The following is a 27,759-nucleotide window of genomic DNA, read 5'->3' as shown; positions in this document are numbered from 1 at the left end:
AGCTGCTGTATATTGAATGAAGGTGCATAGATCAGCTATTTTCAATGTTTACATCCAGCAGTCTCCAGTGTTGCATCCAGCCACTGCGAGCTTTCTCCCCATCATCTAAACAAAAATGGTTTTTCCTTAACAATATTGTGATTCATGAATATGTAAATAATAAAAATCCGGCATTAGATGATTGCATGAAATAAAAAAAAAAAAAAATTACGGATTTACAAATAACAAAAAGTGCTGTAAAAAAAAAAAAGCTTAATATTTGTAAAACTTATCACAGTAGCAGCACAACATATAAGGAATGACAACCTTCAAAACTTTTAAGGTAACTTCATATAGAAATACCCAAAGCATTTTATTTAGAATTAAGCTTAACATATGTGAGCAAAGTGTGATTTTATAGCTTTTTACAGACATCACTGAGAAATGATTAATTGCTAGATTTTTTTAAGATAATTTGTGGGATCTTGAACTGGACTTAAAAGATCTAGGAGCAACAAATGTAATAGGAGAAAAAAATGTCTAAAAAATACAATTCTCAGCTGAGGTGGATTGTGGTGGCATCAACACTGGAGCAGCAGGGTATTTAATTAGAATTATCTGCTTTGGTGCTTTATCACATATTTTCATACATATCCACAAGGAATAGGCTTTGAGGTGATATAAAATACAGATTTTATCTCTGAAAATACTGAAAGTGTCCATATAGGTTTAGTCTGTCACAGCATTGGTAAAATTACAATAGAAAACAAACTCAACATTTGTGCACATACTGGAAATTTGAAATATCTATTATAATTGGTAAAGTCTCTTACATTTATAACAAAAATATATTGTAAACAATAAAGTGGTTATCCAGGACTTACGTTTTTTCTCCCTATGGGGTTAAGAACTTACAGGCAAGTAGTTACTAATGCTGCTTGTTCTGCCCTGCAACAATCTGTTAGGGTTTAAAGCGGTCTTGGATCACTTCTGCCGGCGATTCTCCTTCTGGTGACTTCCCATCAACAGAGCAGCTTCTTCATTTCCGCTCGGCTTTGTCAACGGGGTCCCTGCCGATGTGATGTCAATTGACAGCCGATTCCCAACTTACAAACTGTGGGCAGCCGACTGTCAATCCGCATGACATCGACAGTGGCGTTCCCTCGACAGAACAAAGTCGAAGTGGGAGAGAAATAGTTTCTTTGTTTTGTGGCCAAAAGAAGTAGGAAAGTCACTGCCTGAGCTGGTAGAGACAGCCTGCCTGTAAGTTCTTAACCCAATAGGAAAAAAACCTCTAACAATTGGAGAAATGATACAACCCTACACCAATAACAAAATACTCCTAGGAGTGACTTACACAAGATTATACTATAAAACCAGCACCGTTAGTTATGTAATCCACTGCTTTTGATTAGAAAATATTCTAAAGTTTGGATCATTGTCTTTTCAGTTTGTTGAATGTTCACTTAGAATATCCAATAGAAACCAGCTTTGTTTGACTTTATGTGGACATCTCTTCTCAAATGAACTCTGAGCCTTGAAGAAAAGGAAACAGTTTTGTAATTACTAACTGTAACTAATGTTGCGCTCAAGCAAATCACAATACAACTGGACATCTCTTTTATTTTAGATAAAAACAATTTGCAATTAGATAATTTAATTTATGCAATGAATAGATACAATTTTATTCTTCACTCATTCATGAAAGCATAGGTTTCTGGTGTAGTAACAAAATGGGGCAGATTGATACACAGAAAAGCTTCCAACTATTTTTTTACTTTAATCAAAGTGCATAAAATTTCTTAGTTTTCTTTTCCTTTGTGACAATAATTCAGAACTAATGGAAAGATGCTTCATATGCCACAAGCACTATGTAAAGCAACATTGATTTTCACCAAATTGGACAAGTAAGTTCCATTTTGACTTTTGTGTACGCAGTAGTGGAACATAAGAGGTGCCCATTAGAATTAGTGTGAATCGATTTGCATGACCCAGTCCTTTCGTTAGGTCAGTAATCTGTGGCCATTGGACATGATCACATGAGACATGAGAACAGCCTCTTACTTCATGGTGTCCGAGACACTTCTTTTGATTAGCTGGACTGTCGCAACATCACATGTGCATTTCGCTGCAATGATGATGTTGTGCCAGGTCAGCTGACCAAAAGAAGAGACACATAAGAAGAGGTTCTCATGGATTATGTCCAGTAGGCAGAGATAACTGACCTGGCAGATGGACTGGGTCATGCGAATCATCTCAACTATCTTCCCAATTCTCCCATACACATTAACACTTGGCCGAGCATTCATATATTGTCTGTGTGGAGAGCAGAGGCAGTGGCTTAGCTACCTGGAGAACAAACGGTTTATCATTTAAATTTATTAGTATTGGATTTAAGAATAAATGTTCGGAAGGTTCATACTTGCTTAAAAAATTAAAAATAGAATTGCAGGGAAGAATACTACAAGCTTTATCTGAATCTCACCCATGTTCTCAACTCTCCAGAATAACCGTGTTGTCAAGCATTTTGATTTTGAAATCTGTCCAGGAAAGCTTTATTTACTCTTTAAAATAGAAGAACAACATGCCGTTAGACATTTAAAGTACCTTTTTGTAATACTAAATACATGCATTTACCTGGTTTTTGGTGACAGCACCATCAAAATGTAAGATATAGTATGTTTTTGTATACACTGCTGAATGCTGAACACAAGATAAATACCACAAACACTTGGTGGCAGGCGGAATAAATTCTGCTCAAAAAGCTAAAAATAATGACTTCAGTCTGTTTTTCTGCTTTAAAGTGTTTTTGAAAGCTTTGAGATAGAAAAATAGAGGCGATAAAAAAGGATTGAATATAGGAATATTAATTTATAGTGAATTTGAATAATAGGCATATTATCGATTACAAAAGTAGCAGTAAACACTAATTTGTTAATAATGTTGTATTGTTTTGCATTGAAGTTGGAAAATATGATGAGAATTGCATCTAACCTATTAAAAGGAATGTCTCTTAATAAATCTTTTGCATTTGGAAGAGTCTGTTTGAATTTCTGCCATATAGTGTCATATAGTTCATGTTACACAATAATAGCAGGAATATCAAGCAGCAATGCAAAGCTTTTATAAATGAATATATAATGGAAATATATAAGCAGTGATTGGCATAACTACCAATTCAGTAAAATATAATATTGGATTCTGTGCACATTAACATATAAACAGCAGAACTGCTGCTCATGCAACATCCTAATAATAACCCATACCGCATGTGACCAGTGGCGGATTATAATGAGGTCAATCTGGGCGGTAGTCCAGGGCCCAGTGGTGTGGGGGGCCCCCCAGCCCAGGGTAAATTGCCCCACTATGATCCTCCTCCATAGCGCCACAGCCCCCCATTTACCGACGCCATCCTCGCCCTCCCAGACAAGCCCACCGGCCACTGCAGCCGCTGCCTCTCACTCATAAATCCCCGCTCTGTGAGCACAGGACATGTGATGAGGTCAAAGGGGAGGAGTCAGGGGGTCACATGATCAGAGGCTTCAGTCCGAGACCCCTGATCATGTGACCCCTGACTCCTCCCCTCTTGTGACCTCATCACAGGTCCTGTGGGCACAGCCCTCGATGTATTGTATGCAGGACTCTGCTGTGCAGGTTGTCATCGTGCTGGATGAGGGAAGTATGTGTGGGGTCAGGAGGGGTTTACAGGGAGGATGTAGCAGAGCTGTGTGTGCGAGGTGTACGGAGCGGAGCCATGTGTGTGCGAGTACGGAGCAAAGCCGCGCGTGTGCGAGGTGTGCAAAGCGGAGCCGCACGTATGTGAGGTGTACGAAGCGGAGCCATGCGTGCGTGAGGTGTATGGAGTGGAGCCGAGTGTGCTCGAGGTGTACGGAGCGGAGCTGCGCATGCGCGAGTTGTACGGAGCGGAGCCGCGCATGTGCGAGTTGTGCAGAGCGGAGAGTGTACGAGGTGTGCGGAGTGGAGCATGTATGATGTGTGCGGAGCGTTACGAGGTGTGCGGAGCGGAGCTGCGCATGTGTGAGGTGTGCGGAGCGGAGTGTGTACGAGGTGTGCAGATCGGAGTCGCGCGTGTATGAGGTGTGCGGAGCGGTGTGTGTATGAGGTGTGTGGAGCCGCGTGTGTATGAGGTGTGCGGAGCGGAGCCACGCATGTGTGAGGTGTGCGGAGTGGAGTGTGTATGAGGTGTGCAGAGCAGAGCCGCGTGTGTACGAGTTGTGCGGAGCCGCGCATGTACGAGGTGTACGGAGCGAAGCCGCGTGTGTGTACGAGGTGTACGGAGCGCAGCCGCGCGTGTAAGAGGTGTACGGAACGGAGCCCTATGTGTACAAAGTGTACGGAGCTGAGCCATGTGTTTACGAAGAGGAGTTGCGTGTGTACGAGGTGTATGGAGCAAAGCCGCATGTGCACAAGGTTTACGGAGTGGAGCCATGTGTGTACTGAGTGGAGTCATGTGTGTGTGAGGTGTACGGAGCGGAGCCATGTGTGTACGAGGCATACAAAGCAGAGCCGTGTGTGTATGAGGTGTGCGGAGCCATGCGTGTACAAGGTGTATTATGGGGAGCATTCACACCTCCCAACCGTCCCAGATTTTGAGAGTCTGCCCCACTGTGCCGACCGGGAGCTTACTTTTCCCGTGGACACAGGAGTACATGGCGGAGCCCCGTGGAGCACTTGAAAACTCGCACGCGACGTTCCATTGGAAGTGACGTGCTGGAAGCTGACCGGAAATGAGGTAATTTCAGGAGGAGATTGTGACGGAACCATGGAGGCACTTCAGGGAATTCTTCAGATCCATCACCGTGTCCTCCGACAGCGGGATCGCCTTGGACTCGAGGATGTTGGCCATGTGAGTGGATCATGATATGTCCTGCACCAGGAGGCTCAGGTGGGCATTACAATGGGAGCCGGGCTGCTATAGTATCTTTATAGAATCTTCTCTCTGTTCTTTCTTTCCCCTCTTTCTTTCTCTCTCTGTTCTTTCTTTCTCTTTCTTTCGCTCTCTGACCTTTCTTTCCCCTCTTTCTTTCTTTCTCTCTCCCTCTATGTTCTTTCTTTCTTTCCCCTTTCTTTCTTTTTTTCTCTCTCTGTTCTTTTTTCTGTCCCCTTTCTTTCTCTCTTTTCTTTCTTTCTCTCTGTTTCTCTCTTTCTTTCTTCTTTCTTTCTCTCTGTTCTTTCTTTCTCTCCTTTCATTCTCTCTCCTTTCTTTCTCTCTCTTTGTTTTCTTTTTTCTCTCTCTGTTCTTTCTTTCTTTTCCTCAGTACCAGTGTGCCACAGTACCAGCCACTGTGCCCATAATGCCAGCCACTGTGCCCTCAGTACCAGTCAGTGTGATCAGCAGTGCTAAATGGTTGTGGTTGGGGTGTGGACATGGGTGTGACTAGTTGCAAAATGGGTGGGGCCAGGGGCTGGTAACCAATCATCATAGTGGAAGTCTGTTTCCATCAATTTTGCTATATGTGGGCAGTGGGCACCTCTAGTAAGGTGGGCACGAGATGGCGGGTCTTGTCACCTCTGCCTCACACATGATACTATGTACTTTATTCCTGCCACATTTCTTTCTTGGCCTACTGAGAGAAATGTTTTGACCAGTTGAAAGTTATGCAACCTGAGGATTGTGCATGTGTGCGCTACCCACATGTAATAATAATAATAATAATAATAATAATAATCTTTATTTTTATATAGCGCTAACATATTCTGCAGCACTTTAGAGTTTGCACACATTATCATCACTGTCCCTGATGGGGCTCACAATCTAAATTCCCTATCAGTATGTCTTTGGAATGTAGTAATATGTGTGTGTATATATATATATATATTTACTTACTCCAGCCTCTATATAAACCCTGCCCCTCCGACCGCTGTCCACTTTCCCATGCTCCTGTTCCAATCCTGGGGTCTTTTTTGTCCCCTCTTGGTCCTCCACATGCTGAACATCTGGGATATGACTAACATTGCGCAATGTGCGCTTGTTCGTCGCCAGATGCAGCGTCGTGTCCAGTGTGTAAGGTGACGGCGACCTGTCTGTGGTGTTAATCCCTCTGCTGCCATGTTGGGCACAGTCTGTCATGAGGAGCGTCTCTTCCTGTGCATCCGACCACAGGCTGCACATCGGAGGCTGCTTCTTCTATCTGGGGAAGTTCATGAAGCAGAAGCTCCTGTGTGACTCATGTGAAGTAACTTTTCTGACAGGTCATGGGTCCAGGTCTGCAGGTGATTGCAGACTATTAGCTGGTTTCGATGTTAGGTACAGGTGAGTCAGGACTAGATGTTGGGTGGAAGCCTTCTAGTATTTGTAAGGCCTCGTGCACACGCTGAGTATTTGGTGAGTTTTTACCTCAGTATTTATAAGGCCTCGTGCACACGCTGAGTATTTGGTGAGTTTTTCGCTCAGTATTTGTAAGGCCTCATGGACACGCTGAGTATATGGTGTTTTTTACCTCAGTATTTGTGAAGCCTTGTGCACACGCTGTGTATTTGCTGAGTTTTTTACCTCAGTATTTAACCCCTTCCCGCCCCTTGACGCACCGTATGCGTCATGAAAACTAGTGACTTCCCGACCCCATCACATGACCCCGTCACATGACCGGGGGGCCCACAGAGTCTGAACAGCCCGGGACCCTGGCTACCCTTAATCCACCCCTGCACGTGACTGCAAACTTCATGTTAGTATTGTATATGTAGAAGAGCAGAAGGCTAGCACTCGACTCTTGTGGATCTGATGGTGCTAGTGAACGGTGCCGGTGGTCACATAAATAGTAGAATATATAATCACTGCACTCATAGAGGTTGAAGAGGTTTGCTTCAAGTGAATCGTTTATTACAGGTGATAGGTGAACGGACAGGCAAAAATTTAACCTCTATAAGTGCAGTGATTATATATTTTAGTATTATATATGTAGCATGGCGGCTGGTCATGTGATTAATGGGCGGTATGTATCGCAGAGGTGGGTGGCCCTGTGATGGAATCCTGGGTGTGTTTTGCTCAGCAGATCTACTGCTGAGGGTTTTGCTATATGTTGGGAGGCTTACAGGTGACTTGGAAAGATGGGTGGGTCCAGTCACCTACATACCCACCCAAGGGGTATGTGTCTGAATACCTAATGAAGGCTGTGTGGTTTTGAATGTTCAGGAACTGCAGTGAGGTCATGACCATGTGACCAGCCCATGTGATCCATATCTCACCTGTGGGTGTGGTTACAATATATATTGTACACACTGCTTACAACTACTATACAGTAAAAGTCTTGAAACATTATACCTCCTGTGTTCCTTCTCTTGAGACAGTCTTCTTTGTTCTTCACGCATTTGTAACAATTCAGTCTAGAATAACAAAATATTTGCCTATTAACCATTCTCACAATTAGGTTGAAGTAAAGCTAAAATCAATCAGTTTCCTTCAGCTTCCACCATCACCACTTCGCGGCCTGTAAGTATTTGACGGCAGCAATGACTAATACATATTGGTGAGTTTATTATAATAAATGGTCAGATTATAAAATTAGAAATTTCTTCTGCGCAACAACTTTAAATTCTAATGGATGTTTGATATATTTGAAAATGGCTTTAGATCTGAGGTGCGTATCATCACATGATGTATAAAATATATATTGATTCAAAGCCGGGCTAGTTATATGAGTTATAGATTCTCCCAGACTAGTCCAACCTCAGATTCTATAATCCCGAATGTGCGACTGACATCCTCTACACCTTGATTTCATCACCGAGTCGTCGCAAGTCTTTTTTGTGCACGTGACTTTCTGCCTGCCTGGGAATGCACAATGAAGTCAAGTGTACGCCCCCCGTCGGCACACTGAGCATTCTCAGGCAGGCAGAAAGTCATGTGATAGTCAGGACAGTTATCAGTGGCCCACTGATTAAGTCATTGTGTGAAGGATGTCAATCATCTTCTCGTGATTACAGGATCCAAGGCCGGACTAGTCTGGAGGAATCAACGCCTCACTGGAATAGTCTTACCTCTTTTGTATATAACAAGCATCACTTAAAAGTAATTTTTTAAGAGAAAAACAACATTAAAGCACATAAATAATTTTACTTAATACATAATTAAAATCATTTAAAGTTACGGGGGCAGTTTATTATGTATTTAAAAGTGGATTTTTCTAACTTGAAATATAAGCTATAATTTTAAGTACAGTAAATGTTCACATGAATCAAAAAGCTAAATGATATTGTAATCTAAAGTGTTAAATATTGACATAAAAAGTCCTCTACAGGTGCAGTGCATATGCTATTGCCAAATCAACATCGGATACAAATGTCAAGGTCAAAATACAAATAGACTAATTTTGCAAAAGGAAAGTGAATAATATTTCATAGTGAAGTGTATAGTGATCTATATGGACTGTCCCAGTTACATGGCTTCCTTTGAAGATTTATACTGAAATAATTAATAAAATATATCACATTACATACATATGTAAGTAAAATAAATAGATTTATTGGTCTACAATTACATATTATCTAAAATACATAGTACTGGATTATAGATAAAATGATCATCCCCTGACTGACAGTTGTTTTTTTTTCCTCCACTTACTTTATATGGTCACAATTAGTGTTGATTGAGCACTGAAACGATCGAGTTACAGTATTTTCAATTTATATGAATATTGTCACCATCCATTTCTTGCAATTGGCCAAGTCAGTATACAGATGATGACCTTTGTAAGGCTGGTTTCACATTTGCGTTTTTTTTCGCGGTATTTTAGCGCTAAATAGCGCATGCGTTTTTTTTTCCTATACTTTGCATGGGATGCGCTTATGTGCGCACACACATGCGTTTGTACGCGTTTTTCCGCGCATGCGTTTTTTTGCGGTATGCGCTCGGGCGCACAAAATGCAACCTGTTGCATTTTTTGGGCGTCCGACTTGCCTCAAAAAAACGCATGCGCGTGCAATGCGTTTTTTTACAGCAAGACACCCATTATAAGTCTATGGTGAGCATATGTGCGCATTGGCATGCTTATGTATGCGTTTTTTTGCACATGCGTTTTTTTTTTACCATTAGTTTAGACAATGGAATTTAGGGGTTTGGGTTAGAGTTAGGGTTAGTTAAGGGGGTTTAGGGTTAGGGTTAGGGTCAGGGTTAGGATCAGGGTATGGTTTGGTTAAGGGTTAGGGTTAGGATCAGGGTCAGGGTTAGGGTTAGGGTCAGGGTCAGGGTTAGGGTTAGGGTTAGGGTCAGGGTTAGGGTTAGGGTCAGGGTTAGGGTTAGGATCAGGGTATGGTTTGGTTAAGGGTTAGGGTTAGGGTCAGGGTCAGGGTTAGGGTTAGGCTTAGGGTATGGTTTGGTTAAGGGTTAGGGTTAGGGTCAGGGTTAGGGTCAGGGTTAGGATCAGGGTATGGTTTGGTTAAGGGTTAGGGTCAGGGTTAGGGTCAGGGTTAGGGTTAGGGTTAGGGTTAGTAAAGTCATGGTTTGGGTTAGTGTGAGGGGCCACCTAATGTTGGAAAAAACCGCAAACGCGGTAAAAACGCACTAAAAACGCATACAAACGCATAAAAACGCTGCGTTTTTTTCATGCATGCTCATAAAAATGCTTGAAAAAAACGCAGCATCTGTATACGTTTGTATGCGTTTTTTCAATGCGTTTTTTTGCGGGAAAAACGCGCTGCAAAAAAAAGCAAGTGTGAAACTAGCCTAAGACACTTGATGAGTTGTACTTTTTATTTGTGATCATTAGGAGTGTTGGTTAGCTGGGTGCTATGGACAGACCGGTCTCTCTTCACAGGCCTCTAGACTTCCTTTTCAGATAGATGTTCAGTACAGAATTCTTACTGTTAGAAGGTTAGGGAGTAAGTTTAGCAGCTACTAGTTTAACTTTTTCTTGCTGTCCTTCTTTATAGTCTAAAGACAAAATAGATTACCCTACCATATATTGCAGTAACATACTAGCTAGAGATGAGCAGATCTTTTGAAATTCTAATTTGCTAATCTTGCCAAATTTTTCCCTCTAAGTATTAATAACAATAATAACAACAACAACTGAAAAGCTTGTAATTGCTCGTATAATGCATGTGGGGGATAGAGGGGAGAACCTCTCTAACACTCTACAGGAGACAAATACTTCTCAGTGACTTTGGAGCTGGAAAATGATTCTGGCATACAAACTGTGCTCTACTACAACTCACTGATCTCTAATGGCCCAGGTACTGACCACCCCTGTACAATGTATGATAATCATCAAGAGGTCATAGCTGCGGGGCATTTTGTATGCAAAATGACGTTTGCCTGCTCTTTGATCTGATGTTTCAGCAGTGTGGAAAATGCTGCTGGGCAAGTTTTTTTGCTGAAAGCAAATCAAATCTCAAAATCTTTAAATTTGCATGAAACTGTGAATTTCAGGAAATTTGACTTGAACGCAATCCTCTGCAAATTGATTGATCTGCTCACCTCTAATACTAGTACTTTCCTACAGCCTTATCAGCAGTACTACCTATGCACAACAAAGGTAGTCATGGGAAACTATTCAGTTTACAAACACTTTTTGATCTCTCAACTTAGAGTCTAATGTTAGTTTAGACAAGAAACTAGCTTTCCTGAGCTGAGGCAATGAGTTGTATCAGAAATGATCATTAGTGGATCCATAAGCTAGGACCAGAGAAAAAGGACACAATAGTAGACACAAGTAGCCAAGGGTTTCAATGTGCAAAGAGTTTGTAATTTTTCCCCATGTTTGCATGGTGTTCTTCCGAGTACTCCGGTTTCCTCCCACACTCCAAAGATAATACTGATAGGGAATTTATATTGTGAGTCTCAGTGAGGACAGTAATGATAATGTGTTGTGAATTCGCTTTCTGGCCTACCTCTGGTTACTAGTGAAGGTAGTGGAGCTGGTTATATTGACAGAGGGGTTGCGAGCTCTCTTTCTGGGCTCCCTCTGGTGGTTATTGGAGGTAATGGAGCTGATCTGATTAACAGAGGCTTGCCACCTGATAATGAGGAGGACGATTGGAGATCTGGAGTTTCTGATTGGATTTAAGACAGCTGACTCCCTCTATCCCTGCTGGTGATTTTTTTCCTGCCTCCTGAGGTCTTAGTTTCCAGCTCAGTCCCTGCATGCTCAGCTAAGTGTTCTTTTGCTATTGTTCACATTTGATCTGGTTTTGTCTATTTCAGTTTTGTGTGGTCAGCCAGCTCCGGCTGGGCCTGTGCTGAATCTCGATCCATATGTTACTGCTTGTGCCAGTTTGTTTTTGTCCCTTATTAGATTGGCCTCTTTTTGCTCTGTTTTCAGAATATACCAGAGTGCTGATATAGAGGGCGAAGTCGTGCAACTTCAGTATTTTTCTATCAGACGTGGTGGACATTTTTTGCAGGGTTTTTTGGCGTGATTGCAGACAGTATCTTTCCTTTCCTGTCCTGTCTATTTACTGTGGGCCCCATGATGTGCTCAGTCTATTTTCCTACCTGCGTTTGTGTTTTCATCTTGTCTCACCGACAATATATGTTTGGGGGCTATCTATTCCTTTGGGGTCTACTCCGGGGCAGTTTAGATTTCCCATTTCTTGCTTTAGGCTTATTTAGCTCTCCGGCTGTGTCGAGGCATCTAGGATCATTGTAGGTAGGCTCCACGGCTACTGCTAGTTGTGTGGATAGGATCAGGGGTCTGCAATCCGCTTAGTTACCAACTTCTCTGGTTTTCTGTGGCTTAGCTTGGTCTTGCTCTCCTCCTTGCTGACCCAATCATAACATAATGTCTGTAAAGAGCTGTGGAATATGATGGCACTATAAGGCTATGTGCACACGTAGCGGAACTCTCGCGGAAGTTACTGCGAGAATTCCGAATTCCATTCCACGGAAAAATCGCATTTTAAATTCCAGCGATTTTCCTGCGGAAAAACTAGTGATTTGCAAGCAAGAAAAGGATTACTGGGACCGGGAGCGTGGAGAGAGACGGGAAGGCTGCGCGGGACACCGGAAGGTGAGAATAACAATATTTTTTACTTTAATTCTATTTTTTTTTACAGGGATATGGTACCCAAAGCCCGGAGGACAGTCTACTCTCCTCCGGACCGTGGGTACCATCCGCAAATATTCTGCTTACTTTTCGCATGGTGGGCACAGCCACATGCAGGAAGTAAGCAGAACAATGCAATCCTATGGGTGCGGGATTGCCGCGATTCATCTAAATTAATGAGCATGTTGCGCTTTTACCGCAAAGCGATTCCGCTGCGGAAAAAAACACAGCATTAGCACAGCATTGCAGAATCCCATAGGATTGCATAGGATGCTTATTTTTCGCGTTTTCGCGGAAAAATCGCGTGTTTAAAACCGCCACGAAAACGCGAAAAAACCACGATGTGTGAACTCAGCCTAATAGTGAGTGAAATAAATAAATGTGTAAGGTCTGCATTCTGAAGAAATAAAGCTGTCGAGACCTGTGTCTCAACTGCCAGAAGACCATTATTGTAAGCACGAGTACCCAAATAATAATAACCGCAAACTATTAATGATAAATAGCAAAAATGACATCAGTTATAACCTAGAAGTTTAAACAAATGTGCATAGATTTTGCTATGACATGTTGAACAGAAATGTCTTAACACATGGGTTCATACGAGGTGATTATGTGCCCTCTGTAATAAGAAAACTTTTTTATACTCATGAACCGTGTTACTTTTCAACAATGATTATTCACCGACACCTACTGGTTCCACTTGTAGTTAATATTCACATAGAGTAACATGTAAGACAACTGCATCTGTTATATAGAACATTGCATTGTTAAAGAAAGACCAACAACTCTTCATTTTTATGAACTGTCATAAAGTTAATGCCAGTTACATCAGTGCTATGACAGAGAAGTGTTATGCACATACCAGACATAAAAAGCTTAGAATTTCATATTAAGTGTGAGAAGAAATATCATTACAGCTTAAAAGCTCATGTCATTGTGGAAATAGCCAGAGGATTATCTGAAGTTGATGAAACACCAAAAAGAATAAAAGGTGATTTAACAAATGTGGAAGCCAGTCATCGGGATGATTAGGATAATGCAAAAAAGAAAAATGGTTTGAAAGGAACATAAAAGATACATCACAGGAGAGGAGAATGATTGATGCAATGGGTAAAAAAAAACCTTGTGAGATGAGCCTAATGCAATATTAAGTAGAGAAAAAGCTGTGTCTTTCTGGAACAAGGATGGTAAATGTGAGCAGCTGACAGATGTTAATGCAATAACACCTTGGTGACAGATTTATAAATGCTAAGGAAAATAAAGGTTAGCTAACAAAACTAATCAATTTTATGTGTCAGTTGCTGGGGAATTTATGTTAGAATTTCAAGATACATGTCACATTGGTTGTGTGCCAAAATCAAAAACACCTGACAGGGTCAAGTTACTAAACTGACTAATGGCTACAGGAAAAACACAAGATGAGTCCACAACCTTTTGTTACTGGTGAAATATATATAATATTAGATGGTAAATGTGTTTTATTTTACTTGGGCAATTTTCAATATTCTAAAACCATTAAAGGGAATCTGTCATCAGGTTTTTGCTATTTAATCTGAGAGCAGCATGATGTAAGGGCAGAGACCCTGATTTCAGCGATGGATCACGTACTGGGCTAGTTGGTGTAATTTGATAGACTTTCTATTTTCTCTGTTGTAAATACAGCAGTGCTTAAGAATGCTGAACAGGGTAAAAAAAAATCGGAGCCACTAATTGTCAGCTTCTTCTGTTCCCTGTATATTGTTAGCAAGCTGCCAATCAGTGGTGAGGATGGGATTACATAGATTAGTTTGAAAACAAATTACCTAAAACTATGAATGGACATAAAAAGATCCAGGCAAGATTATTCAGATAAAATATATACCTTTATTAAATAGAAATGGAAACAGAGATACAGTATAAAAACATGCGCATGATAGAAGACACAACAAAAATTACAATTGATATATTCAAGTAAAAATAATGAAAAAATAGTGGGCCTAAAAAATGAACAGTTCACTGAGACTAGAATATTATTATGGAACTCTGTAGAGTACATCCCAAAAAAAGAATATTAATAAAAATCACACAGTGTTAAATATTCAATTCAAAAGGTGGAGGGGAGATAAAAACTACAAATGTAAATAGTCAAAGTGCAGTAGTGTCACAGTGAGAAGCAGGAGCCTCCATACAAACAACAAAGTGCATGGTGCTAAGATGCCATTATAATAAAAATAGGAGGTCCACCAGGTCTCTATGGCACGCACACCCCGACTTGCGTTTCGGAACGAACTATCTTCATTATTTCGGAAATAACTACCCCTGATAAAGGTAGTTATCTCCAAAATGCTTAGTTTTATTTTTGTCTCATCTGTCCATAGGACATTCTCCCAGAAGCTTTGTGGCTTGTCAACATGTAGTTTGGCAAATTCCAGTCTGGCTTTTTTATGATTTTTTTTTCAACAATGGTGTCCACCTGGGTCGTCTCCCATGAAGTCCACTTTGGCTCATACAACGACGGATGGTGCGATCTGACACTGATGTTCCTTGAGATTGAAGTTCATCTTTAATCTGTTTAGAAGATTTTCTGGGCTCTTTTGTTACCATTCGTATTATCCATCTCTTTGATTTGTCATCAATTTTCCTCCTGTGGCCACGTCAAGGGAGGTTGGCTACAGTCCCATGGAGCTTAAGTTTCTGAATAATATATGTAACTGTAGTCACAGGAACATCAAGCTGTTTGGAGATGGTCTTATAACTTTTACCTTTAACATGTTTGTCTATTATTTTCTTTCTAATCTCCTGAAACAACTCTTTCCTTTGCTTCTTCTGGTCCATGTTGAGTGTGATACACACCATGTCACCAAACAGCACAGTGAGTATCTGCAGCCTTCTATACAGGCTCACTCACTGATTCCAAGGTTGTAGACACCTGTGATGCTAATTAGTGGACACACCTTGATTTAACATGTCCCTTTTGCCACATTATTTTCAGGGGTACCATCATTTCTGTCCAGGGCTATTTCATGAGTTTTACATTTTTTAAATTCTGTGGAAGCATGGTTAAAAAGCAATGTCTGACTTTCATTTGTTCATCTTCATAGATTTTTGATGTATTATTACTTTTGTCAGATTCAAGTTATTTCTGTGACCATTGTGGGGTTTTCTGTCATTAAACGAGGGGTACAACATATTTTGACCACGTGTGCATCATTGCCATTACCCCTGTTTTTTGTCTAGTTTTGTGTGTCTTGCACCTTTTTTTCTCAATTCATTATTCTGTTTGCAGCTTTTTAGAAGTCTAATTTATATGTTTGAATGTTTGTTGTTTGTTTTTGTTCTCCTGCTTTGTGGGTGTAGTTTAGTGTATCCAGTTGTCTTCATAGTGTGCATGACATGTAGGACTATCAAATTGTGTGTGTGGGCCCTTATCCTGGGTTGGATTCTATGAAGGCCCTTGTATTGTGTGTGGAAACTCTCATGAGTTTGAGCCCTGTGGTAGTCTTCATACTGCTAGTGGGAGAAATCATAATGTGCATGATATTGTAGGGGCCATAATACTACCCATGGGGACCATACTTTGTATAGGCAGCTAGGGGGTCATAATGCTAAATATAGAGGAACTGTGGGTCCATTAAAATGTGTGGGGGGCCCTTTAAGGGTATCATGCTGTGTTAGGTTTTAAGCAGTGCTGGGAATACTGTGGCAGTATCAAAATATACTTGGGTGTTATGAATGAGTCACCGTAGGAGGCAAAAACAGAAATGCTAGCTAAGTCCAGAAAACCAGAGAAGTTGGCAGCTATCGGATTGCAGACCCCTGAACCTATCAACACAACTAGCAGTAGCCGTGGGGGGTTCCCTCGATCACAGCCGGAGGACTATATAGCCTAAAGACAGAAAGGGAAATCTAAACTGTCCCAGAGCAGACCCCAAAGCAAAAGGCAGCCCCCAACATATAATGACGGTGAAGCAAGAAGAAAGAACACTAACACAGACAGAAAGATAGACTGAGCAAAGACGGGGCCCAAGCTAACTAGATAGGAAAGGACAGGAAGGCTGCTGTCTGCAATCTGTGAAAAACCCTATGAAAATAAGAGCCAACAGACTGACAGTGAAAAAGGCCCTGAAGATGCTAGGCTCCAAAAAGACTATGTCAGTACTCAGGAATATTCTGAAGACAGAGCCACTGGCAAAAGGAGATTCAGCTCACCCCAGCAGGGAATGGCAGAATCCAGAAAAGCAAGGCAAACAAAAACAAAACACAAATGCTAAAAGGCAAAGCAGAAAACTTAGCTTTAGAGGAGCAGGAATCAGGCTGGTCTCCTAGAAGTCCACAGAGAAATCACCCGCAGGGCAGAAGGGCGTCGGCAGCCTTATATCCAGTCCGTGACTCCACTCAGCCAGTCATCATCACTAGGCTCAGGTGCCTGATAATCAGGCTCATTACCTTCCTTCACCAGAATAGGGAGTTCACCAGACCTCAGTGACGAAGGGGAAAATGAACTCACAACACTTGGGGCATCATCATACTTTGCTGGCTGCACTATGGTGTCCTCATACTGTGCGTGCAGGGTGTGGAGTGAATTATGGGGGTATTTTTGAGAGCATTATATTCTATAAGAGCTATGAACGGGGTATAGTAGTGAGTGAGAACGCTAAGGGACTTCAGTATTGTCATAATTACTGTGTACCTGTTGCAATGAGTGTCCCACTCCCTGATTTTAAAAGTTGGGAGGTATGATCCACCTACTCACCCAAATAACTTTTTGGGGATGTGTGGAGGGAGGAGCTATTGAAGACTTTTGGTTTGAGACCTCATGATTTCTATAAACGCCATTGCTTTGAAGTCAATATTATCAGTTTTGATATTATCAAATGTCAATTTGCCATCATGATTTATTTTATGTAGTATCTTAAGAGCAAGCTGCTTTGGAAACATTAAACTTGTATAATCATTTATCAGAGAAAGAAGTTGCTCAATTTTATCCTCATGATTACATTAAGAAAATGCTCTTAACAGTCTTACAAATTTATTGATGTCGCAAATTGCTCAAATGATTAAAATTCCTATCTGGTACAAAATTAAGCCCTTTGAATAGTAACACTGTTTGTGACACTGAAGTGACTTATGGGCACAAAATTGCGACACCATCTAACATATCTTTTGTCATTTTGTCTTCACTCTGATAGATTTTCTTTACTCCCGTACACCATTTTCTCTACATATGATGCTGCTTCTTGCTAATTTTTTGATATTTTCAAAACTACATTCAAATTCAGAGTTTCCTCCTGATGCTGAGGTTTCAGTTTCTTTTCTTTTTTTTTTTTTACCAATTTCACCACGTTTCCCGTTTTTCATTACATGATGAAATGAATAGTGCTGTCCAAAATTACAACTGGTTGAGCAAAAGACAAGCCATCATATAACTATGCTGATGGAAAAGTAAAAAGTTATAACTCTTCGAACAAGAGGAGGAAAAAAGCACTAAAATGAAAACTTGCCGTGTTCTTAATGGGTTAGGAATATGCATTTGTATGAACATACCTTTCTGTGTTGCTTTTCTTTCATCTCATTCAGTTTTCTTTCCTCTTCTTCTTTTTGCTGTTGTCTGTACGTCTGCTGCATTGGCTGTATCAGAAATATGCATAGAGACAAGTAACTATAGACTGAACAAGTTTTAAAAAGATTTTAAAAAGCTTTTTTTTTAAAAAAAAAGCTTTGTTAAACTAAATTAATTAATAGAAAGAAATGAACAGATAATCTCGCAAATCCTGGACTATGCTGGGACAATTTCATAATGGATTTATGCAAAATTTCATAATGGACTTTACATGAAAAAAATTAAAGGCCATGTGATAGAGCAGCCAGATTTTGTATGTTTCATACTCATGAAAGTCAGCATCAGCTATTGTGTGCTCCTATCTTATTTAAATTTTTACCGGAGGGATCATTTGTTCCTATCCTTGGTGACACTTTATGTCTCCACTGCTACATATAAAGCTGAAGCTATATTTACAGTTGTCTAGAGCTGACCTTCAAAGGTCTGTCTCAAAGTGCTGCAACATTTTATCATTTAAAAAAGTTTTAGCACAAAACCAAATGATGTTATTGTGGTATAGAGCATGAGTTGAAGTGCCAATGAAAAGTATTCACTATCCATACTTTATTGTAATTCGCCGTGATTATTTTTACCTTGTATTGCCATAGATCAAAAGACTTTAAAAAGGTCCAAGTTAAACAAATATCTATAAAGGGATCTAAATTTATGAAAGAGGTTGGCCAATGCTGGACAACTACTGCTTAATCAATTTAGATACGCACAGAAAATAAAAATAGTGTATAGTCACCTCCCGCAGTGGTGTAGTTCCAGCAAAGTCACTGCTGATGTTCTGTTCCCATTGGGTGATGTGATATTGTTTTGTCAATTGACCATTGCAGCTGATCAGCAGTCACTGATCGACTGCAGCTCATCAATGTTCCATCAGGATGGACATTTGCTGTGACAAATTGTTAAATTTTGCATCTGAACGGGTGGCACGATGGCTCAGTGGTTAGCACTGCAGCACTGGGGTCCTGGGTTCAAATCCCACAACATCAGCAAGAAGTGTGTATGCTCTCCCCGTGTTTGCGTGGGTTTTCTCTGGGCACTCTGGTTTCCTCCCACATTCCAAAGACATACTGATAGGGAATTTAGATTGTGAGCCCCATCGGAGACAGTGTCAATAATGTCTGTAAAGTGCTGTAGAATTAATGGCGCTATATAAATGAGTAAAATAAATAAATAAGAAAATCTGAATGGGGACGGTCTCGTGACACCACCATGTCTTGCCACCGACATCGCTGCTACTGCCCAGCTGCCTGATGTGAGTCTATGTTGTTTTTGTTCGGCACATTGCTCAGAAATGATTAAGCAATATTGTGTGAAGTAATTGAGGTCCATTGACAAATATGCAAGGTTATAATTTCTACTGGCTTAAATAGGATAAATTTAATTATCTTCTGTTTAACCCCTTAGTGACATAGCCAATTTTGTACTTAATGACCAGCCAATTTTTACAATTCTGACCACTGTCAATTTATGAGGTTATAGCTCTGAAATGTTTCAACGGATCCCGATGATTCTGAGAATGTTTTTTCATGATTAAGTGTACTTCATGTTAGTGGTAAAATTTATTTGATATTACTTGTGTTTATTTATGAAAAAAATGAAATTTGGCAAAAAGTTTGAAACTTTTGCAATTTTTAAACTTTTAGTTTTAGTGCCCTTAAATCAGAGAGTCATTTTGCACAAAATAGTTAATAAATAACATTTCCCACATGTCTACTTTACATCAGCACAATTTTGGAAACTCTGTTTTTGTTAGGACATTATAAGGGTTAAATTTGACCAGCAATTTCTAATTTTTCCAACAAAATTCACAAAACCATTTTTTAAGGGACCACTTAAGGGACCACCTCACATTTGAAGTGAGTTTGGGGGGTCAATATAACAGAAAATACCCAAACTGACACCATTGTTAAAACTGCACCCCTCAAGGTGCGCAAAACCACATTCAAGAAGTTTATTATCCCTTCATGTGCTTCATGTGAACTAAAGCAATGTGGAAGGAAAAAAAAGAACATTTTACTTTTTCACAAAAAATTTACTTTGGAACCAAACTTTTTTATTTTCACAAGGGCATCAGGAGAAAATGAACCCTAATCCCAATCCTAACCATAGCCCTAGCCGCAACCCTAACCCCAACACACCCCTAACCCTAATCCCAACTAACCATAATCCTAACCCCAACACCATCCTAACCCCAACACCACCCTTACCACAGCACCACAACCCTAACCCCAACACAACTCTAACCCCAATCCTAACCCTAGTTCCAACCCTAACCCTAGTCCCAACCCTAATCCTAGCCCAACCCTAACCCTAGCACCAACTCTAGCCCAACCCTAACCCTAGCCCCAACCCTAACCCTAACGGAAAAATGGAAAGAAATAAATTTTTTTATTTTATTCTTTTTACCTAATTAAGAGGGGGAAATAGGGGGATTTTTTTTTTAAATTTTGATCACTATGATAGGGTCTATTGCAGTGATCAAAATGAACCAATAGGAAATATCTCCTATTGTTGCCAGGTGCCGGCCGGCAAAAAATGGTGGGCGCACTGCACATGCGCCCGCCATTTTACCTCCCGGAAGAAGACGTCGAGCGCTGGGGGACAGAGCCATAGGGACCGGGGGGGCTTGTGGGACCCTATTTCTTTCTCCTCTGGTATGATAGATCATGTCAAAGGAGAGAGAAATAAATGGGAAATCAGACTTTTTTTGCGGGCAGAGATTTTCCAACATTGGAGGCCACTATACCCTTATTTCTCAGCGCCGTTAAAAAGCTATGCTGAGGAATAAGTACCCTTAACTGCTGCCGTTAAAAGGTGTGTCATTAAGGGGTTAAAAGTTGTAATGAAGGTTTATCTCTTTGTTGATTTACAGCTTTAACATCAAGGGTGTGTGCAAACAATGCAGTTTCTGCTGCGGATCTGCAGCGGATTTGGCCCTGCGGATCCGCAGCAGTTTCTGCTGCATTGTACAGTGTCATATAAGTCTATGTAAAATGAAAACCGCAGTGCACACATTGCGAATTTTTCCGTGTGGATTTGCTGCGGTTTCAAACCTGCAGCATGTCACTTCTTTTACACCTGCTCCATTGTAGAGGTGTCAAACTGCAGGGGAAAACTGCAGTCTAATCCGCAGATAAACCACAGGTCGATTGACCTGTGGATATACACAAATCCGCGCGGGAAATACAGCAGCAGAATCCGCAAAGTGTGCACACACCCCACATGGTTATTCTCATCATAAGTAGTTAAAATTGCAAAGTGCTTGTAATTACCATATTGTTGTAAGGCAGGTTATTAGGTGGTAGTTGGATGGAACAGTTCCTTTGTGAGGATCCTTCATGATCAACACTGTTCTTCCATGTGTTAGCCAAGCTGGGTGGTGGCCTGCTTCTAGCAGTTGGTTCATGTGCTTTGCCATGCGTTCATGTACCACTGTTAATTTCTTTAGCCAGTAGGTGTGGATCATGTCTTGGCCAGGTGCTGTCCAGCTTTTCATGCTCTTGACCTGCTGTTGGATGTCTGCTTCTGTAATGGTGACTGGTTCTTGCTCTAGGTGGTTTCTGTGTTTCATTCTTAGATTTTACAGCCACATTGGCACTGGTGTTGTGTGTTTTTTCCTTCTCCTATATGTTCCTCCAGTATTGTTCAGTCTCTGCTATTGGTGGAGTTGCTGCCTTTGTACTGTTACTCTGTAGTTGGGAGTACACCTTGGATGGTTCTTTGGAGAGCAAGGCATTTATCTTCTTGGCCTCAGCTTCTCTGGTGTATCTCCCTAGTCTTGCAGCGAGTGCTGTAAGCCTTTGTTTAGCAGTCTCTAGGGCTTCAGTTAGCGTCAAGCCTTTGTACTTCTCCAGCTTGGTCTTACTCTTGATCTATACACCTTTCCGTATTTCTGTGCGTAGGCTGACTTCCCTTTATCTTTGTCTCCAGTGTTCTTTTCCAAGGGGGGCACATACTTCTGTTGTTCTTGCTGGTTGTATAGCCCAGCACATACTTGATTGCTGAGGAAGTAACACAGATCAGTTTATTAGTTTGAGTTATGGTGGTAGGTATTGATGCAATGCAAGTATCTTCTAGCATACTGTCTTATGGTGTTTCTTTGCTGAGCAGTCTATCTCTGGTATTGATGGTATATAGTTTATCTAAGATCTTCTGTTTCAGATCATCTGCAGTGCTCTCTAGTTGCAGGATTGGATCAGAATTTTCCGGGGGTTGCACATGTTGTTCTTCCAGGTCTTCATGTGCAGCTGTCTTGTTATGACATTGAAACTTTGGATGACTAGTTTCTCAGTCAGTGGACATGCAGGTCTTGTATCCATCCAGTGTTTCCTCATGCGCTTCATATATACTCTCTCATTTGGTCTGCTGTTATAGTAGCATTTTATCAGATCCAGGTTCTCTTGCCTTGTCCATGTATGGTTTGTTCCAGTAGCCCATTTATCATCAGATTGTCCTGGTTCCTCAACATCTGACGCGGACCTTGTTAATCCGGGCAACATCCGAGCCGGTATGACTCTTTTTGTTCATGACATTCTCATGTTTATTGAGGTAGGCACTATAGTGTTAGTAGTCTTGCTCAAGGACTACTGCTGTTATCTTATTTCCAAAAGGGCAGAGCTGGGATTTTGAACCCCAGTCTCCCACGATGGTGGTTGTGCACTTGAACCACTACGCTATAACAGCCACCTAAAGTAGGTATTATAGTGTTAGTAGCCTTGGTATATAATTTATTTTTTATTTTTCCACAGGGCAGCAGGGATTTTTTTTCTTTTACCCTTTACATGTTAAAAATTCCAAAAAGGAGAATGAGCTGATGTTAAAGTTTGGACATCCTGCATGGATAGTACCTATTAACCCCCCCTTTTACAAGTATTACAACTTGTAAATGTTTTTTGCAGCCAACTAAGAGTCTTTCAGTTCTTGTTTGAGGGATTTTTATCCATTCTTATTTGGAAAATTCTTCCTGTTCTGTGATATTCCTGGGTCATCTTGCATGCACTGGTATTTTGAGGTCTTGCCACAGATTTTCAATGATGTTCACATCAGAAGACTGTGAGGGCGATTGTAAAACCTTCGGCTTGTGCCTTCGGAGGTAGTTTATTGTGGATTTTGTGGCCCCATATAATGTTCCATGCAGAATGGACCCCATATAGTGCTCCAGTATATGATGGGCCCCATATATTGCTCCATATACTGTATAATGGGCCCCATATAATGCTCCAGAAACTTCTAAAAGACTTAGCAAATCCCACGACCAGTCCCCCATATGAGCTCATCAAAGGGAGGTGTGTGAGCGTAACCTTGATCAAATAAAAAGCAGAGTTTGAGTTTTTGTCATTTGTCAGTCATGAAAGGTACAGCTTACTGTGGTTCTGTCCGTTTTCCTGAAAGGAGAACCTCCCTCCACTAAGCTCTGAGCCATTTCCGTGACACAGGTGTAGTATTTTTCTTGTGTTATCCCTTAAATTTTATATGTTTGTATATACCATATTATTTTGTTCCCAATTTACAACAGCTTTGTATATTTTCTATAAACACTTCCTACCTTTCCAGATGAAATATACAAAATGTAATTGTTCTGTTTCTCTTTCTCTGTAAACCGGACCCTTCAAGCCATGTGTAACGGGTGTCCAATCTGCCTTTATAAATGATTGGCGGTGTCAGCTTGTATGTGTTAGGCGTCTGGTTTCTGCGTCTGCTCGGCAGGAATCCAGAGCCTCACATCCTGCGGTCTCCTGCTGTCTATCTACTGCAGAGATTACTTTGCAGCAGACCGCTCCAGAGACTAAGTTCCTCTGTGCTCCTACTGGGCATGCTCACGAGGCGATCTCCCATTGGAGATCAAGAGTCATGTGCCCAGGTCCTGCTCCAGATCTCATTGATCCATCTCGGAGATCTGGAAGGTCCCGCACGGCTTTAAAAAGCGAGCATGACCGTTTGGCCATGCGCTAGTATAGACTTTTGAAGCTAAATGTGTGAATGGTGATGGATGTATGACTCTGGTGACTGACTCATTTGAAACCCCTTCCCTCTGATATTACGCATGTGGATAGGGAATTAGTGCAGCAGTCAGCGCCAGTCAGTGGCAAGCCTTAGGCCACTGTGCACACCGCACCTCTGCTCCAGCATCCGACATTGCGCCTGCTTCCTAGCCTTGTCGACTAGCAGCCGTGCCCTACGCCGCGCTGCAGTTTCAGTCCTCCTTGGCATCCACAGTAGCGATGCCGCACACACGGTAGGTCTAGACGGACGCAGCTCCTTTGCCTTGGGTCCTGCTCCTGTGACCAGATACCGTGTGTGCATTTCCCTGTGGTCTGTGACACTAACAGGCTCAGCGTTTTCGTATGTTTATGTTGCGGCGCCTCTGTGTGTGAACAGAGCCCACTTTGCGCACTTCGGGTGAAGTCTAAACCATGAGCATTATACCGCCATATTGCTCGTCTTTCATTACCTAGCAGCGGTGTAACACCTACTGCACGGTGGACCCCGAGCAGCGAATGCACTTTATTATTTATTTTTATTTAGTGTGTTCCGCCGTTCCTAACAGTATGTCCTTTAGTTATTGTGGTGTTGGCCATGACCATCCCAGGGCATATGCTTACATATGACCCATGCGTTGGAATCGGAGGTGTATGTACCATATGCTCACTGTGAGTTTACTAATAACCAGCCTAGTAATGGAAACAGCCACAGCCTCGTTCTTCAGTCGTCAATCAAATGCGTAATTGTCCTGATGAGTGGAGGCAGCAGAATTGTGTCCACTCACGAATTGGTGACAGTGGTGGGATCTGCATGATCTCTTCAGATTTTTCTCTGACACTATATATTAGACAGGATTAGTAAATCTGTTCATTATATTTACAAAAAAAACATGATTTACTATCTGTTAATGTGTCATTTCCTTATGATTCATTCCTTTTAAATAATTACATGCTACAATGAAACAAAATCAAGTGTTATTTTAAGATTTCAGAGTTTTTTTTATTATGGTTGTTGTGATAGGAGAATGGCTAATATGTGAAATGTTAGGGTTTACCAACCTCGGCCTTTAACATTTATTTAAAGGGAATCTGTCACCAAGTTTTTACTACCCAATCTTAAAGCAGCGTAATGTAGGAATAGACACTGTGATTCCAGTGGTATAACACTTACTGGGCTGCATGTTGCATTTTTTAGAAAATCACTGTTTCCCTGCTGCTAATCTACAAGTAGAATGCTGAGCTCTGCATAACCCCGCCCACACATTGACATATCACTAGAATCAGGGTCTCTGTCACAAATTATGCTGTTCTCTGAATAGGTGATAAAAAATTTGGTGATAGAATCCCTTTAACTAATGATGAAGTTTTAAAAATCAGTAGATATGTGCATAGACAGATAGAAAGATACAAAGAAAAGAAATCAGCACTATATATAACGTGTGAATGTGACTTTTTCATATTAGTAAAGAAATTTGTTACTTCATACATAAACATGACATATACTGCAGAATATATAGTACTTGAATCTAAAATAGAAAAATTCATCCAGTCTAGTCTTACCTGTTTGTGTTGATGCTTTTTAACTTCCTGCAGTCGCGTTTCCTCCTCAATTTTGTGCTGTAGCAGATTTGTATACAAATTTTAAATTACTGAGTATCAGAAACATTGAACTCGAAATTGTACTGCAAATTTATCTTTATAAAACAATACTTTTCAGCAACATTTTGTTGGTCAAAGTGAGTGTCTCATCATCTGTAAATAAAATATTGTGGTTGTTTATTCTAAAGGCAACCAGTCAGGAACTTTAGCCCCCACTAAACCATTTACAGCCCTTTGATTCTTTCATGACCCCAAAGTGCTGCTCCAGCAGTGAGAAATTGCTTTGGAAATTTAGTCAGGAAGAGCATTGAGGTGTGGTGAGGCACTTCAAGCTTTTCAGTCTCATGCTATGGGCTCATACTCACAAGCGGAAAACTCGGACGAGTCTCGCACGTCAATACCCGGCACTGCCGCCGGCACTCAGATTGGAGTGTTCAGCTGCATTTATTTCTATGCAGCTGAAAGCTCCACTCCTGAGTGCAGTATTGATGTGCGAGAGTTGTCCGAGTTTTTCACATGTGAGTATGAGCCCTATATCTCATAACTAGACGATTCCTCCCTCAGCTGATTGACAGGTCAGTGGCCATGTACCAGAGCAAAGTACTTGTCAATCTGGCAGGCGAGGGTGCTGTTTGGTAGGAACTATAGTGTGAGGATGGAAAGCTAGAAGAGCATCATCATGCCCCAATGCACTTCCAGTCACAACTTCAAAATGTAATTTCTTCCTGTCGGAGCAGTGTTTTGGGGTCATATAGGAACTAATTGGCTCGTCTTATAAAGGGTTACACAATCATATTATTTAAATATCCTGTTAATTAATCTGTCCCTATAATTTACATGTTTCTCATAAATCAATAGCGCATGCAATAATTATAAACTGGGTTCTCTTTGGCATACATGGACATGGCAGATCATTTTTTCATCCTGTACTACACCACTAAAGAAAAATGCCTCTTTTTGTAGCTTCTAAAAAAAAAACACATTTTTTTGAACAAATTATGTTTAGTAATGTTTTTTATAAACACATGCTATTTTTATTTTCGATGAAAAACAAACTCCAGATTCGAAATGATTTTTAGCTTATATGTTTATTACAAAATGTTTTAATTTTAACTCAGGAAACAATAAAGACATAATAGATAAAATTGTCATAAAAGTAGATTTTTTGTTTGCTTTGTTCATATAAACCCTAAAGGGGTTAGACAGTTACTAATAATAGTTCTGACATAATCAATAATAAATATTGCCTACCCCCAGGGGTGAACCTAGCCTCTCTACTGCCTGAGGTGAACTGCAAAATGCCCCTCCCCGTAGTAAAATCAGTACAAATAAATCTGGTTTACTCTTTACTAGCCTAACATGACGCACATGTAAAATACATACACTTTTAAATAGGAATATATTTGAAACATCGATCTCTACACTTGTCTTCAGTGACTCAATGCCGCCTGAGGTGAAGTGATCAACTTGCTTTATTTTAGGTGCGCCCCTGCCTACCCCTGCACTGCTTTTCAAGGTCTTCATCTAGCCATGGATCATCAGTTTAATGATGGCCAGAGATGTGTGAACATACAGGCAACAGAATCTTCTGTATCTGGGCCTATGAGAAAATGGATGGAACAGGGAAACAACTGAGAAGGCATCTAGCATGTGCCCTGATTCTGTGTGGTAGGCCACAACTCAGTATAACTTTCAGGATAGCCCTGGAAAAAGATCCCCCTTTTGAGTGGCATGGAAGGAAAGACATGGCACTTTCTCTTAATTGTGGTAACTTTACTTAATTTCATGAGGCAAAAGCTCTAAGTGTTTCAGCAACAACTTATTTACACTCAAAACCAACACAAGAGACAATAGTGCAGGAAGCTGTCATAAAATGTAATCTTTTATTAATATATAATTTAAAAATATGAAAAACATACATATGCCCCCTGATGAAGCTGCAGGTGAAACGCATGTAGGGGCCTTTGGACAAGTACACATTTACTCTCTCCCCACCTGGTCACTCCATTTAGGTGTAAGTATTACTTACCTTCATTATTTTACCAGATCTTCTATGGATAGTCATAGCACTAAGCTCTTAGACTAGGGGTGGTCACTGAATGTTCTAAACTTTGTCTTTTCAAGTTTATACATTTTTACACTTTATGTGTGTACTGGTGGCATTTGTAGGAATAGTCTTTTTTTCTGTATGTTTTTCATATGTTTAAATTATATACTTATAAAAGATGTTACATTTTTTGAGACTTTCCTGCTCCCTTGTCTCTTGTGTTGGTTTTGATATTTACTCTAGACTGTGTCTCTAGAATGTTTTTCTTTATCGCTGCTCAAGTTGTGTAAGTATTCAACTTATTTCTATTGTCTTTGTAGATACTTTTTTCTTGTATGCTGGCAGTGGGGCTCTAATTCACTCTTTTTCTTCAGCTAGCCATTACAGACACACACACACACTTAGTTCAATTACTCCTGGGGTATAACTCGCCTTGCCTTTAGTTCATCTGCTCCATAAGGCAGTGGACATTATCCTTTTTCCTTGAGACTACATGACCTTATCGACTTAGGCGTCAGTTTCTCCTTTCCCTTCTTCAATGATTTATCTCTCACCAAGACA

At 40.8% G+C, this 27,759-nt stretch overlaps 1 protein-coding gene across 1 annotated transcript in view; it reads right to left on the bottom strand.

Moving 5' to 3' along the window:
• Positions 1-323: 323 nt before the first annotated feature.
• The window catches only part of EPSTI1 (epithelial stromal interaction 1), a 149,178-nt gene continuing 121,742 nt past the window's right edge, over positions 324-27,759 (bottom strand). The window contains exons 9-13 of the mRNA XM_073580307.1: positions 25,113-25,169; positions 17,505-17,588; positions 7,262-7,323; positions 2,465-2,543; positions 324-1,515 (exon numbers count right to left, since the gene is read on the bottom strand). Of these exons, the coding sequence (XP_073436408.1) occupies positions 2,498-2,543; positions 7,262-7,323; positions 17,505-17,588; positions 25,113-25,169 (249 nt within the window). The 3' untranslated portion in view covers positions 324-1,515; positions 2,465-2,497. The remainder of the gene's footprint in view (positions 1,516-2,464; positions 2,544-7,261; positions 7,324-17,504; positions 17,589-25,112; positions 25,170-27,759) is intronic.

This window comes from Dendrobates tinctorius, unplaced genomic scaffold (assembly GCF_039654945.1).
Source record: "Dendrobates tinctorius isolate UK_male_01 unplaced genomic scaffold, ASM3965494v1 ptg000064l, whole genome shotgun sequence".
In the NCBI taxonomy this organism is placed as follows: Eukaryota; Metazoa; Chordata; class Amphibia; order Anura; family Dendrobatidae; genus Dendrobates; species Dendrobates tinctorius.
This window is presented reverse-complemented; position numbering and strand designations above follow the sequence as displayed.